At 36.0% G+C, this 12084-nt stretch overlaps 1 protein-coding gene and 1 long non-coding RNA gene across 2 annotated transcripts; both read left to right on the top strand.

The window, feature by feature from the left end:
* The first annotated feature begins 30 nt into the window (after window positions 1-30).
* On the top strand, window positions 31-5496 carry LOC128546536 (uncharacterized). The gene is made up of 4 exons (XR_008366017.1): window positions 31-308; window positions 1173-1258; window positions 2215-2388; window positions 5400-5496. It is a non-coding gene; the product is annotated as an uncharacterized LOC128546536 (long non-coding RNA).
* A 4217-nt stretch (window positions 5497-9713) lies between these two features.
* Window positions 9714-11009, top strand: LOC128546756 (uncharacterized). The gene is made up of 2 exons (XM_053518051.1): window positions 9714-9843; window positions 10559-11009. Exons 1-2 carry the CDS (start codon window positions 9714-9716, stop codon window positions 10759-10761), a joined length of 333 nt encoding a protein of 110 aa, XP_053374026.1. The 3' UTR covers window positions 10762-11009.
* Window positions 11010-12084: the final 1075 nt, after the last annotated feature.

A 12084-nucleotide genomic window follows, 5' to 3' on the forward strand; every position in this document is an offset into this window, starting at 1 on the left:
ACACACACACACACACACACATCATGCAGTTGTTTCATTTGGTGTCATTGCTGACATTACTGTAAAATAAACGTCGGTATACCATGAAAATAACTCGACTCGTCAGTAATTGAATTAAAGATCGTGAGATCAAACCCACACTATGTATTATCATACTCTATTCACCTGTTTGTTGATGTTTTTACTAGCGCTGCGCATTGACATTCTTTTATTATTCCAGCTATCGGCAACTTAAACGGCATTGTAAAAGACTTGGTCTAAAGAGGCGGCCAAACTGGAATCGTGCTGTCGTTCAAGCAGCCATTTTGGTAAATATCTATATCAGTTCATTTTCACAAATTTTTAAATAGGAATTTACGTCTTGTTGCTTGAGATGCAAGGAACTGACTGATAATGATACACGGAATATGAATATTCCTGAGATAGCTGAAAAGGACCTTCTTTAGAGTTGGTATCCCATTGGTGTTCTGATAGACAAGCAGCTCAGTACAAAACAAAAGATAGACCCAGAGTAATATGGCTCTATTCCTGTCAATTTTACGTCTGAGATACGAAACGTTTTGTATCACAATTACGTCTGAGATACGAAACGTTGAAATGTATCACAATAGGAATATAATGTACTGGCATATATAGCAACTTCGAGATATGCGATGACCTGTGACTAGCGCAATGAATAGATGTTGTTGTTAGTTTGTCTGGTCGATAAAGATTTTTGAAAGCTACAAGGTCGTTTGTTGGGCTTGTTTATTCCTCTTAGTAAGGTTTCTAGCTAGCTAGTAGTTACCATGTAGATAACTATTTAATCTGCTGACTGCCCTGGATGTTGACTGAAGGATTGACGATGATGATCGGGTTTATATATAACGTCTGTCTAGGTTATTTTACCCTTATGTATTGAAGCCAAAGTGTGCCCACATCTCTGATTGGTTAAATGTTGAAGCCAAATGGGCACATGTTGCGAGAGCATATTGCCAATGATTACCAATCTGATGCCAATTAAAATATCTATTCGCTGGCCAATGAGGTCCGAGGTGAACAGATACCGTTTTGATTTTTGGCGCAAATTCGCTATCGTTATCCAAACTTGTGATAATCAGTACTAACACTGCAACTGTCCATTAAGATGGCATAGAGACTCGAGAAATTCTTTTTTAACCTGTATCATTCAGGCTGAAGTTCAGGGTACAGGTGGAAATCTCGGTTGTCGGGCCATGGCTAGTAGGTTGCGAACAAAGTATTGAATAATGTTAAGGAGGTTTGTATTGCTGCTCTGTACCATGTAACACTGAAACATTGTGACTTAGTTATTGGCATTTTCAAATTTCTGCTTAACATACTTAACATGCTATATTTATATCTTAAATGCGCCAGAAGGTTGCATCAGTTTATTGTTTCACATTTGTTGTCAGTGAAACACGTTATCTAGAACTCTAGCTACATGTATTTGTTTCCGTTAAAGTGTCTTTTGGAGTGATGTTTCTAATGAGTGAAAGTACTAAATATTTTCTTATTATTTGTCATGAAAATTATGATTGTGTTTTCATGTTACTGTTGGTTATACAGTGTGTCCCAGAATACATATCCACTTAAAAATAAATTACAGATAAGCATGATTGGTCTCAAATGAAAGGAAATGGATGTAAGTTTTACAACTAAACAAACAGAATTATATCATTAAGTATCACACTATCTGATAATGACGCCATTAATGAAGCTATATTTATGTTCTGTTTTTATTTTCAATCCCATTTTTCTTTCAACTTTTCCTTTAGTGAGTTTGTTTAGAATACATTACAAACTGTTCATCAATATATACGAAAAGGAAATCTTAGAATAAATTATGATACGTACTAGTACTTACTAATAGATAAACTACGTTAAACCTCATAAAAGACAATACGTGAGATAAAGAATATGAGAAAAGGACCGGAATGCACTGTTTTAATAATGATTTCATCCATATTTATTACCATAATACTGTAAGTCTAAAAAGCCTTTCTTTTTTGACCAGTCATGCATACTAGTATTTGAAATTTATTTTAGCAAAGTTAATATCATTGTGAAGTGGAAATTTATTCTGGGACACCCACCACTAATATTTATGATATCGTTATTCAAAAATTTTAGATATACTAAGTGCAAAACTGTATAATTGTAATTACTATGCGATACATTATAGATGAATAAATATGTTTAAACCAAATATTTTAGACATAAGGTACTGCAATATCAAAACATCATAGATCCCGAAGGTGTTCAGGCCAGACTGTCAAACAGGCTTTCAAGAAGAGAATACTTTAACAGAGGTCCGAATTTTCTAATTCACATTGACGGTTACGACAAGATAAAGAAGTATGGGTTTGGAATCCACGGAGCCATTTGTGGGTATGAGTTTTTCAAGTCATTTCATTGTCAGTTAACTGCCATGGTTAGTCTATAACTTTGGCCGATATCTGTCTTTTAACAGCAAAATCCTTTAGGACCATCTTTGAATTAGGACCAATATATTTTGATTAACTGAAACATTTTCAGCCCAAATAAGAAATAAATTGAACCACGGCTTACTGTTTAAGCCATGTTTTGAGAGAGCAGATGTTGTCTTAATAGCGAGGATACACTTTGATCAAATGAATGTATTAAATGCTAATTGTTATCAATTTTTACATTTTATTATTTATATAACTGATAATTTTACATAAACTCTATGAACATTTTCCCCTTTTTATTGTTCAGTTGCTATTGATTTTGATCGTATGTCCGATAAATTGATTATTGAAATGGTGATGAAAACTATTTAAAACCACCTTTATTGTAAACTTGTTAGTACTAGTTTAGACATTTTGAAGAATAACTGAAGTAATGGTGAAAATGCACGTTTTATGCATTTGTTTTCGAAAGTTAAGCTTTTGTTTTGCAAATCTATCATTGAGCTACCTTCTAAATCTTTCAAAAACGTGCAGAAAAATATGTCGAGAAATATCCTCAATGTTTTCATGTAAACGCCAACGCAAGTAGGACTCAAACTAAATACAGACAAGTTTTCATTGATGATAATAATATTAGGTTATTTAACATTGTTCTGTACAATACGGAGATATATTTGGACGAGTACCCAGCTGAGAAAACCATATTGGACGAGCCGCTAGGCGAGTTCAATATGGTTTTCTCAGCTGGGTACGAGTCCAAATATATCTCGTATTGTACAGTACAATGTTAAATAACCTTTTTATTCTATATCTATTTTATCTTACTATAATAATAGTTTAAATTAAAAATGTTTCACTGAATATTGTATTCCTGCCTTTTCTAGCTTTTCCCAGCTTGGTATGAGTGCAAATATATATTAAAAAGAACAATGTTAGACCTTAGATAACCTTTTTATTCTATATTTATTTCACTTCATACGTAATATACGTAATTCATTGAATGTTGTTTTTTCTGCGTATCATCATTAAAAAAAGTATATGGTGCAACCTCCCTACAACAGCCATTTGGCGATTTGGGTGGTAATAATACTTGGCTGAGATATTATGCCCACAAACATTGTCAGCAAGTTTGGTGAAGATCGGATGAAAACTGTTCGACTTAAAAGAGCGGACAAGGCTAAATTCCCCGTTTTTCGAGTAATTCAAGGACTATAATCAAAGAGTGCCTGGTACAATTTGGCTGGTTATCAAAATTGGCTGAGATGTAATGCCCACAAACATTGTCAGCAAGTTTGGTGAAGATCCGACGAAAACTGAATTATAGAGCAGACATGTTTTGGATGCTGACCGCCCGTCCACTGCCATTCATAATCTTCTCCATTTTGTTTCTTAAACGTTAAATAAAAACTGCTGAGGTAGCTATTCAGACAGTCAGGGCTGATACTGATTTCTAGGTTTCGTCCGGAACGGCTTCTTTTATCGACTTTTCAAATATTCCAACATCTGATGATCCTTTTTACTGTATTTTTAAGTTTTTGATTATTAACGAACGTTTTAATATCTAAATCAGATAGCATTGTTTTCCCTTGAATCGTTTTTGTGTGTTGTAAACAAAAAAAAACCTCAAATTAAATCCAGATTTCAAGACGCATAATCAAACTCTATACATAGAGCGCCTACTTCATCCGATTTACATTCGGAGCATTTTCACGCGTTTCGGGCTTTATCGTATGTTTAACATGGGACTGTTGAACCGTCCAAATACAGAAAATACAGGATTTTTTGTACGCGCGTGCGTCCAAATACAGAAAATACAGGATTTTTGTACGCACGTGCATCCAAATACCGTAATTTATTTTATGCTAACTGATGAAATACTGTATTCTATCAGTTAAATATTTTCATATTTCATCACTCACACTGTGAAAATATGAAATCTATACTTTCACACTGTGAGAGATATAGCTCCGCCCCCTCATTACATTGTGTATGAATTTTAAATTATTTGCTTAAAACAGGATGGAAATTGTATCCGCACTTTGTTCTTTATAGTATATTTCTCGATTCAAATTATTTTACTTAAAGAGAATTTCATACCGTTATGCAGCAAGAAATAAAACAAAATGGAACTTTATGTTGCATGCGTCTTTATAACGTCACAGCACGTCTGACGTCATGTCTGTTTACGCGCGTCTGTTTCCCGCGCTGAGATTAAAATAGTTGCAAAATGCACATCTCAACGTAATTGAGCATAAAATAAAAAGAAAATTTGTTTGTTTTTCGTGAATATAGAATATATCTCACCTCGAAGTGAGAAAATTTTCACATTTTCACTCGCGCTACGCGCTCGTGAAAATATTTGAAATTTTCTCACTTCTCAGCGAGATATATTCCATATTCACTCAAAACAAACAAATATCCTCTATATATTGTACGATCACGTGTTGCAAATGAACGTTCGCGATTGGATAGATAAAATAGGTATAGAATAATTAAATGTATTAGACTAGGCATATTAAATAATTAAATCGTAAATTGATTTCCTTAGAATCATAGATGCCAAACAAGTTCAAGTTTCCATGAATAAATTTTTGTTTCCTGTTTCCTTACCTACCCTAAAATTTTGGCAATATTGTTTTTTAACTTTTGAGAAAAAAATTTTGCAAAATTGAACTTTTTATGCTTTAAACATTGTCAGTGATGTTAGAAATCAACTGCGTGACCCCCTTATTTGTATTTATTTTTGGACAACAAAAAATCTGAATAGTATCACTTAGTCTTAAAAAAATAATAATAAATAATTTCCGTTTGAGCATGTTACCAGACACAAAGAATATTTAGGCCTTATAAAAATGGGTTCAATTTTGAAATACATGTAAATACAATAAACCGCAAGAAACTCATGTTTAGAATACACTATGTCTGATACTTTTTTAATATAGTTCTACTCAGTTAATATCCTTTTTTCAGCTTTTCGAGACGGATTCTTTGGCTGAAAGTTGCACATTCCAATAATAATCCGAATATCTTTGCTGCCTATTTCTAGATTCGTAAAAGAAATAAGAGGTGAGCAAGTTACTAATTGCAATAGTAATGACCAATCATTTTCACTGTGATGTGGTGTAAGGTTATTTCTGTACTGTGCGCGGTTATTGCTTACTGCACGTATGTTATACATGTATGCACTGTCACACCCTTTATAGCTCCCTTCGGATATAGCTCCGCAGGGAGTTATATTCGGAGCACCGTTTCGAGCTATAAACGGAACACCTGCAGCTTTGTTCCGTATATAGCTCCACGGTGTTTTTGTGTAATTATTCCCCGAGGAGCTATATCCGAAGGGAGCCATATAGGGTGTGACAATGCACAGCTTCTTGTGACAAGTACTGATGCCTAGTAAAAAGTAGTTCAACTTTGAATATACCGGGTTTATCCCGTTAACAAATTTAAAGCGTATTTCTGACAATGCTGCACAAAATAGTCCCATTTCATGAACACTGCGGATGAATTATCAATGAACAAGCAGTTCTTATTCAACCTGTATCCATTCACACTGACCATTTAGATTATATAAGATCTGTCAATGATAAGGTATTCCAGCCCGTGGTTACATCACAAGCTGGGTCAGGCAGAGTTCGTCTTTGATATGAGGCATATTAAATTTGCATTTGTTTCTCATTCATGTATATTCATAGACTGGCATTTAAACAGAAAATAAATCTACCAAAACCCCGCAACCATCAGACATTTCAAGGCTTTGAGGTTGGGTGCGCACCATAAACCGGTTTAAGCTCCCCAGTGGTGGTTTTGCCACTGACCGTTCCAAGGCGGTGCCCCACTGTGTTCCTTTGTTTGTTCGTTTTGTCCTTGTGTGTTGACTTTGTGTGCGCGCGTGTGTGTATGCTTATTGTTCGTCTTGTCCTTATGTGTTGGCTTTGAGTGTGTGTGTGTGTGTGTTGTTCGTTTTGTCCTGATGTGTAAGCTTTGAGTGTGTGTGTGTGTGTGTGGTGCTGTGTGTGCGTGTGTGGTGCACGCTTTTGCGTGCTGGGGGGTTCGTTTTGAGGAGGCTGCGCTTTTGGTGCGTGGCATTCCTTGTTTGATATTTTTCTTTGTTTTAATTTACTTTACAGATTCTACTAACTGTATTGTACTAACTCTGTGTGTTGAGATCAATGATCCCAAAGGACCAGAAAACTATACCAAAATCAAGCCTTGGATATCAGTTAGGTTACTTGTACATTCCGCGTTATAAAGTATAGATATAGCCAATAGTTGTGAATTCTTTTGAACGTTTATTATATAAGGGGTTCCACGGTGTATCAGGATGGATGCGGGTACGGAAAATGTTGTTGTGGAGGATATGCAAAAAGCATTCAGATGGAATCACGGTGACGATATGGCTGGTGAACGAAGTGTTATCGTTGGTAGCTCGCATACAAACCAGGTTAGTAAAAGTGTCAGAATGCAATACGTTATTGTTCTTTGAATTTGAGCTGCACGTGTCACAATACTTTTTACACCCTCTCCCCGGATCGAATGATCGGGGGCATATTGTTTTGGTTCTGTCATTCCGCCAGTCCGTCTGTGTCACAAAATTTTCACATTGCTCATAAAATGAAAACGCTTCCACCTAGGGTATTCAAACTTCATATGTAGATGAGCCTTGTTGATCTCCACATCCGTCAACTGCCTTGACCCTTTACTAGGTTAAAGGTAAAGGTCACCGTGACCCCTGATAGTGAAACTTTAATCTGACCCATAAAATATAACTGTTTAACGAAAAGGTTGCTTGAGGGGGAATAGTGTTTTCCGGACACATCTTGTTCAATTTTGTTCATATAATATATCCTTGTCCAAATACTTGTAATATCGCTACACAAACTGGTATAACCCTTGTGGTTTTGGGCTCCCTTTAATGGAAAAATGAACAGAACTGCAACCACCTTGAAGCCGTGCGCGCATCGTAAGAGCCGACTTAATGGACTTTAACAATTGAAATCATTGAAACTGAAGATTCCAGCAGGCGGGTGGTTTTGATATCATGCCTTGCGTTTGCACGGTCTTTTGAAATGCGTGAGATAAGCTAAAATAATTCCAGTAAAAGAAACTTGTCAGTACTTGAATAATTCAGCAACTAGTACTGGTAAACTGATCAGCGATATGCTGAAAGCGGCGTTAAGTTAAACCCATTCAAACAGCAAACAATAAATGGGTATAAACAGTGAATGATTTGGCGACTCCAAGTTTAAATTTGCATACACATTATTGTTTCCTTATTTTTAGAGGATAGAGTGTTGGTGGCGACAGTTACATCAAAGATGCATAGCGGCATGGAAAGATAATTTTGTCAAATGGAAGAGCAAGGGATTTCTCAACAGCAGACGGTATTCATGTGTAAGTTATTGTTATAAGGTTGAAGATTAATAGCTCCACTATTCAAAGAATAAGTTGGTCTATTGGATTGGCACATGCTTCGTCGTCGGAGTCCCGACTTTGTTAAGTTTTATATGTAAATTGGTTTGTTATTACTCACTAATGGGAATGGCTTGAAACTTCACACATTTGTTCATTGTGATGATCTAACATGCGGTGAACAGGTTCCATAACACTGTTATGCAGTTTTACAGAATTATGCTCCTTTTTCGACGTGTTTCTGTTGACAAGGCTATTGAATAGTCAAGCGTTGCTGACCTCCGGCAGCTCTTGTTTTAAAATTGTCGGTTCCCATTGATTATAATCTTACCTAATTTTTAATATTAAATGTCTCTTAGGGCAGTGTGAAGTGGTTAGTTCTGAATCCGTGTTAGGTTCTACTCCTGTTCTGGGTGTATGTGATTTTGGTTGTTTTTACATATTCCAGAACGATGGGTTTCTTGAGCCATCCTGTTTCTCCCACTTCTTAAGACAACAATCACCTGTAATACCGGTGCCAACTTGTGAAAGTTTGCTTTGCTTTGTTTGTTTGTTTTGGGTTTAACGCCGTTTTTCAACAGTATTTCAGTCATGTAACGGCGGGCAGTTAACCTAACCAGTGTTCCTGGGTTCTGTACCAGTACAAACCTGTTCTCCGCAAGTAACTGCCAACTTCCCCACATGAATTATCAGAGGTGGAGGACTAATGATTTCAGACACAATGTCGTTTATCAAATAGTCACGGAGAACATACGCCCCGCCCGAGGATCGAACTCGCGACCCCGCGATCCGTAGACCAACGCTCTTACCTACTGAGCTAAGCGGGCGGGCTTAGTTTGCTTTGCAGTCGTTGTAAAATGAATATGTTTAAGATAAACCACATGAAAGTTGGCGACGCACTAGGGTGCGCCCATCCCTACAGTAAATCATATCAGTTGTAGAATCACGATGTTTAGTCATTATGAGGACTCGCATACCTAATTTCGTCAGGCGACACCTTATGTTTATAAGCAGAGTTATTGTCCTTGAAATAGCAAAAAGCCTGCCCATTTTGTGATTTTAACACACCAGTCCTAGATAAAAAGTTCTGTTGTAAAATCATGAAACCTTTCATTTAAAATTTCATCAGGATGGGAACTTGCGCATCTTGAAATGTTTGTCCAGCCTAGCGGAATTATTTGCCCCTAAAATATTCATATTGAGGCTCCTTCCTCAGACATATTATTGTAATTACATTTATAGAATTCACGATATAAATGTTTGCATCTTCTGTATTTCTCTGGTCATGCTCTTTATTTCATAGTTATATGTTCCTTAATTGTCATAAATGACCGTTTCTTACATAAGGATGTCGAAACACAGAAGATCGATATAATATCGATACATGCCGTTTCAAATACATATCGACACACATGGCATATGTGATACATAGCTAACAGCTAAATGTTCGAGTTATAATTTATCTATGTTCCAATTTTTAGATAAAGAAAGTGTTGTCAAAAACGTGTCTTCCCCACAAATCGGCACTCACAATAATCTCTAGCAAGTCACTATATGTACGTTGATTGTTACTTATTACCTTAGATATTTGTTAACATATTCCTTAATTGCTCTATGTTGAAAGAATATGTGGTCGCTGGACAGTCGACTGCGGTGGGTGCAACTGGATTCGAGCATGCTTAGAAAAAGGGTTTATGGAACAGAAAACTTATTTTGTAAATGTATGTTTTGATAGCCTTATGTCAATTATGTGGACAATACATGGTCGCGCTGCAAACAATTGCCAGTTTTTACTTTTGTATTACTTTTTCTTAGTTTAAATTGTTATCGTGTTTGTTTCTTTTGCAGAAGTTGCGTCAGATTCTGTTTTAAATGCAACTTATTCAGCATGAATTGGACTTAATACGGGCAGAGTGGAATACACATTATATAAGGAGGCAGACACGGGAAGGAACACCTTGTGGAAAGCCAGACATTTTATATTTGTATTCAGAATTATATGGTAAACGAATTTTAATTATGGTCTTGCCACAATAAACCTTTTACTGAGTGAAAAGGGAACAAAAACGAACTTTTTAAGTATTTATTCTGCTCTTGTAATTGTGGTGTAAAAAATGTATACCCGTGTCAACACTGCAGGAATAGGTCAAGTTAGCTTAACAATGACCCAACAAAAGTTGCGTACATACAATAAGTATAGCAAGAAAAGTGAATGGACTGTGAAATAGATGCGACTTCATACGTCATTGATTTTGATAAAAACATGCAAAACAGATGTCAGTATTTAACTGCAACTAAAGTGGAGTTAATTGTTCTATAAAAATCAGCACGTCGGATGGGATTCGAAACCTTGATGGTCAGTTTGTTTTGGTCTTTACATTGCCAACCATATTAAAATGACTCTAGCAACTGTTCCGTGTTCAACCGAAGTTGACCGCCTATCGTAAAGATTACCTTTCCCTAGAGATCGTAACGTATTATATTCTACTTCTTACCTCCGTATTGAAACTGAAATACATGGGTAAAATAAACTGAAATTGAAGGGAATGTCATGTTCGTTAAAATGGAATACTTATGTGCACAGAATTGTGACAGCAGAGTGAATGTAATTTATGCCACGTGATGGTCATGTGTTGAAAAACCTATTTACCGTTGTTGACCTTACTTTAATGCTAGTAACCTTTAATGCTATCCACCTATTTTTTTCAACCGGACAGGAACTTATGACTACAAATTCCCAGTTGATGAGGCAGACTGCGAGTGCCTGGGTGAGAACTGCGACGTTCCATATAGCACTGGAATAGACGAAGAACTAGAAGGAAGATTTCTTCGAATGATGGAACTGGATGGAATGCGTATGCCGGATACATCAGCTGAAGCCATCGACTTGCTTACCTGGCTAATAAGGAAACTTGACTAACTGCTTGACCGGAAATGACATTCCATTAAAGGCATTCGTTCTAAAGATTTACTGAGAGTGGGGCAGTTTCGTCGATCTTGTCCCTTACTTAAAAGTAAAAATAAAGATGTTGATTTGTTATAAAGTTTTATAAATTCAATTCAATTCCTTGTGATTCATGAAGTATAAAGTCTCAACTTCCATGTTCTTTTTTATACGACAATTGACATGTTCTCTCTAAGAAATCGTTGGAAATAGTGAAAGTTGAAAAGTATTCTGAGCAACATCTGTTGTTGTGATTTCTGGCTAACTGTTTCTTTGAAGCAAACAGCGAAATAAGCCCAACATTAAAGTGACTTTTTGGTGCTACGTAGGAGCCTACAAAGCAAGCTAGAAATTTGTGTATCATAGATCTGTATTCCCTTCAAAACAACCAATTAATAGTTTTGTAAATGATAGATGAAATCTATCAACAACTGGATCGCTCACCTGAGTAATATGAGCTACATTGTACATGTTTCAAATGTCAAAACGATGATAAAATATTAAGAAAGTCAGTAAGTCACATTCATGCTCAATAAAATTCAGTTTTACAATTTGTGTGCAAAACGGAGTATGTCATAAAAATTTCAAAGCTGTATCTTAAAAAACAAGAAAGTAGGTCAAGGTCACAGTCAAGTGACATCATATTACTTGGGGTCATCAGTTAATTATAATTAAACAGTCTTGGAAATAGGATCAGATGATTTTTTAAAGTACTTTTCCTATATAACTCACATAATAACTAATTGACCCTAGGGCGGGACCTCTTTTAACCCCAGGGGCATAATTTGAACTTTTGGTAGAGGACTACTAGACAATGCATTATACCAAATATCAAAAGCCTAGGTCGTATGGTTTCAGACATTAGAAGATTTTTAAAGCTAGTCTCTATAAAACTTGGGACCCCTCTTTTCACCCAAGGGGTACAATTTGAACAATTTTGGTTGAGGACCATAAGACAATGTTACAAACCAAATATCAAAGGTCTAAGTGTTGTGGTTTCAGACCAGAAGAGTTTTAAAAAAAAATTCCTATATAAGTCTATGTAAAACTTGGAACCCCGGGTCGGGGCTATATTTGACCTTATGGGGATAATTTGAACAATTTTGGTAGAGGACCACTAGATGATGCTACATACTAAATATCAAAGCCCTAGGCCATGTGGTTTTGTACAAGAAGATTTTCAAAGTAATTCAGAGTTTACTTCATGGTAAATCAGTTAACAAAATTCATAAGTAGTACAACTATTTTGTCTCGAATACCCGATTCCCCCTTCCTCAATAATAACATAAACATGTTATC

Source organism: Mercenaria mercenaria, chromosome 11 (genome assembly GCF_021730395.1).
Source record: "Mercenaria mercenaria strain notata chromosome 11, MADL_Memer_1, whole genome shotgun sequence".
Taxonomy (NCBI): domain Eukaryota; kingdom Metazoa; phylum Mollusca; class Bivalvia; order Venerida; family Veneridae; genus Mercenaria; species Mercenaria mercenaria.

What these genes read in the sequence shown, in the direction of transcription:
- LOC128546756 (XM_053518051.1), top strand. Translation starts at nt 9,714, where the DNA reads ATGCAACTTATTCAGCATGAATTGGACTTAATACGGGCAGAGTGGAAT. An exon ending in TTTGTATTCAGAATTATATG is followed by an intron (nt 9,844 to 10,558) that starts GTAAACGAATTT and finishes TCAACCGGACAG; the next exon opens with GAACTTATGACTACAAATTC.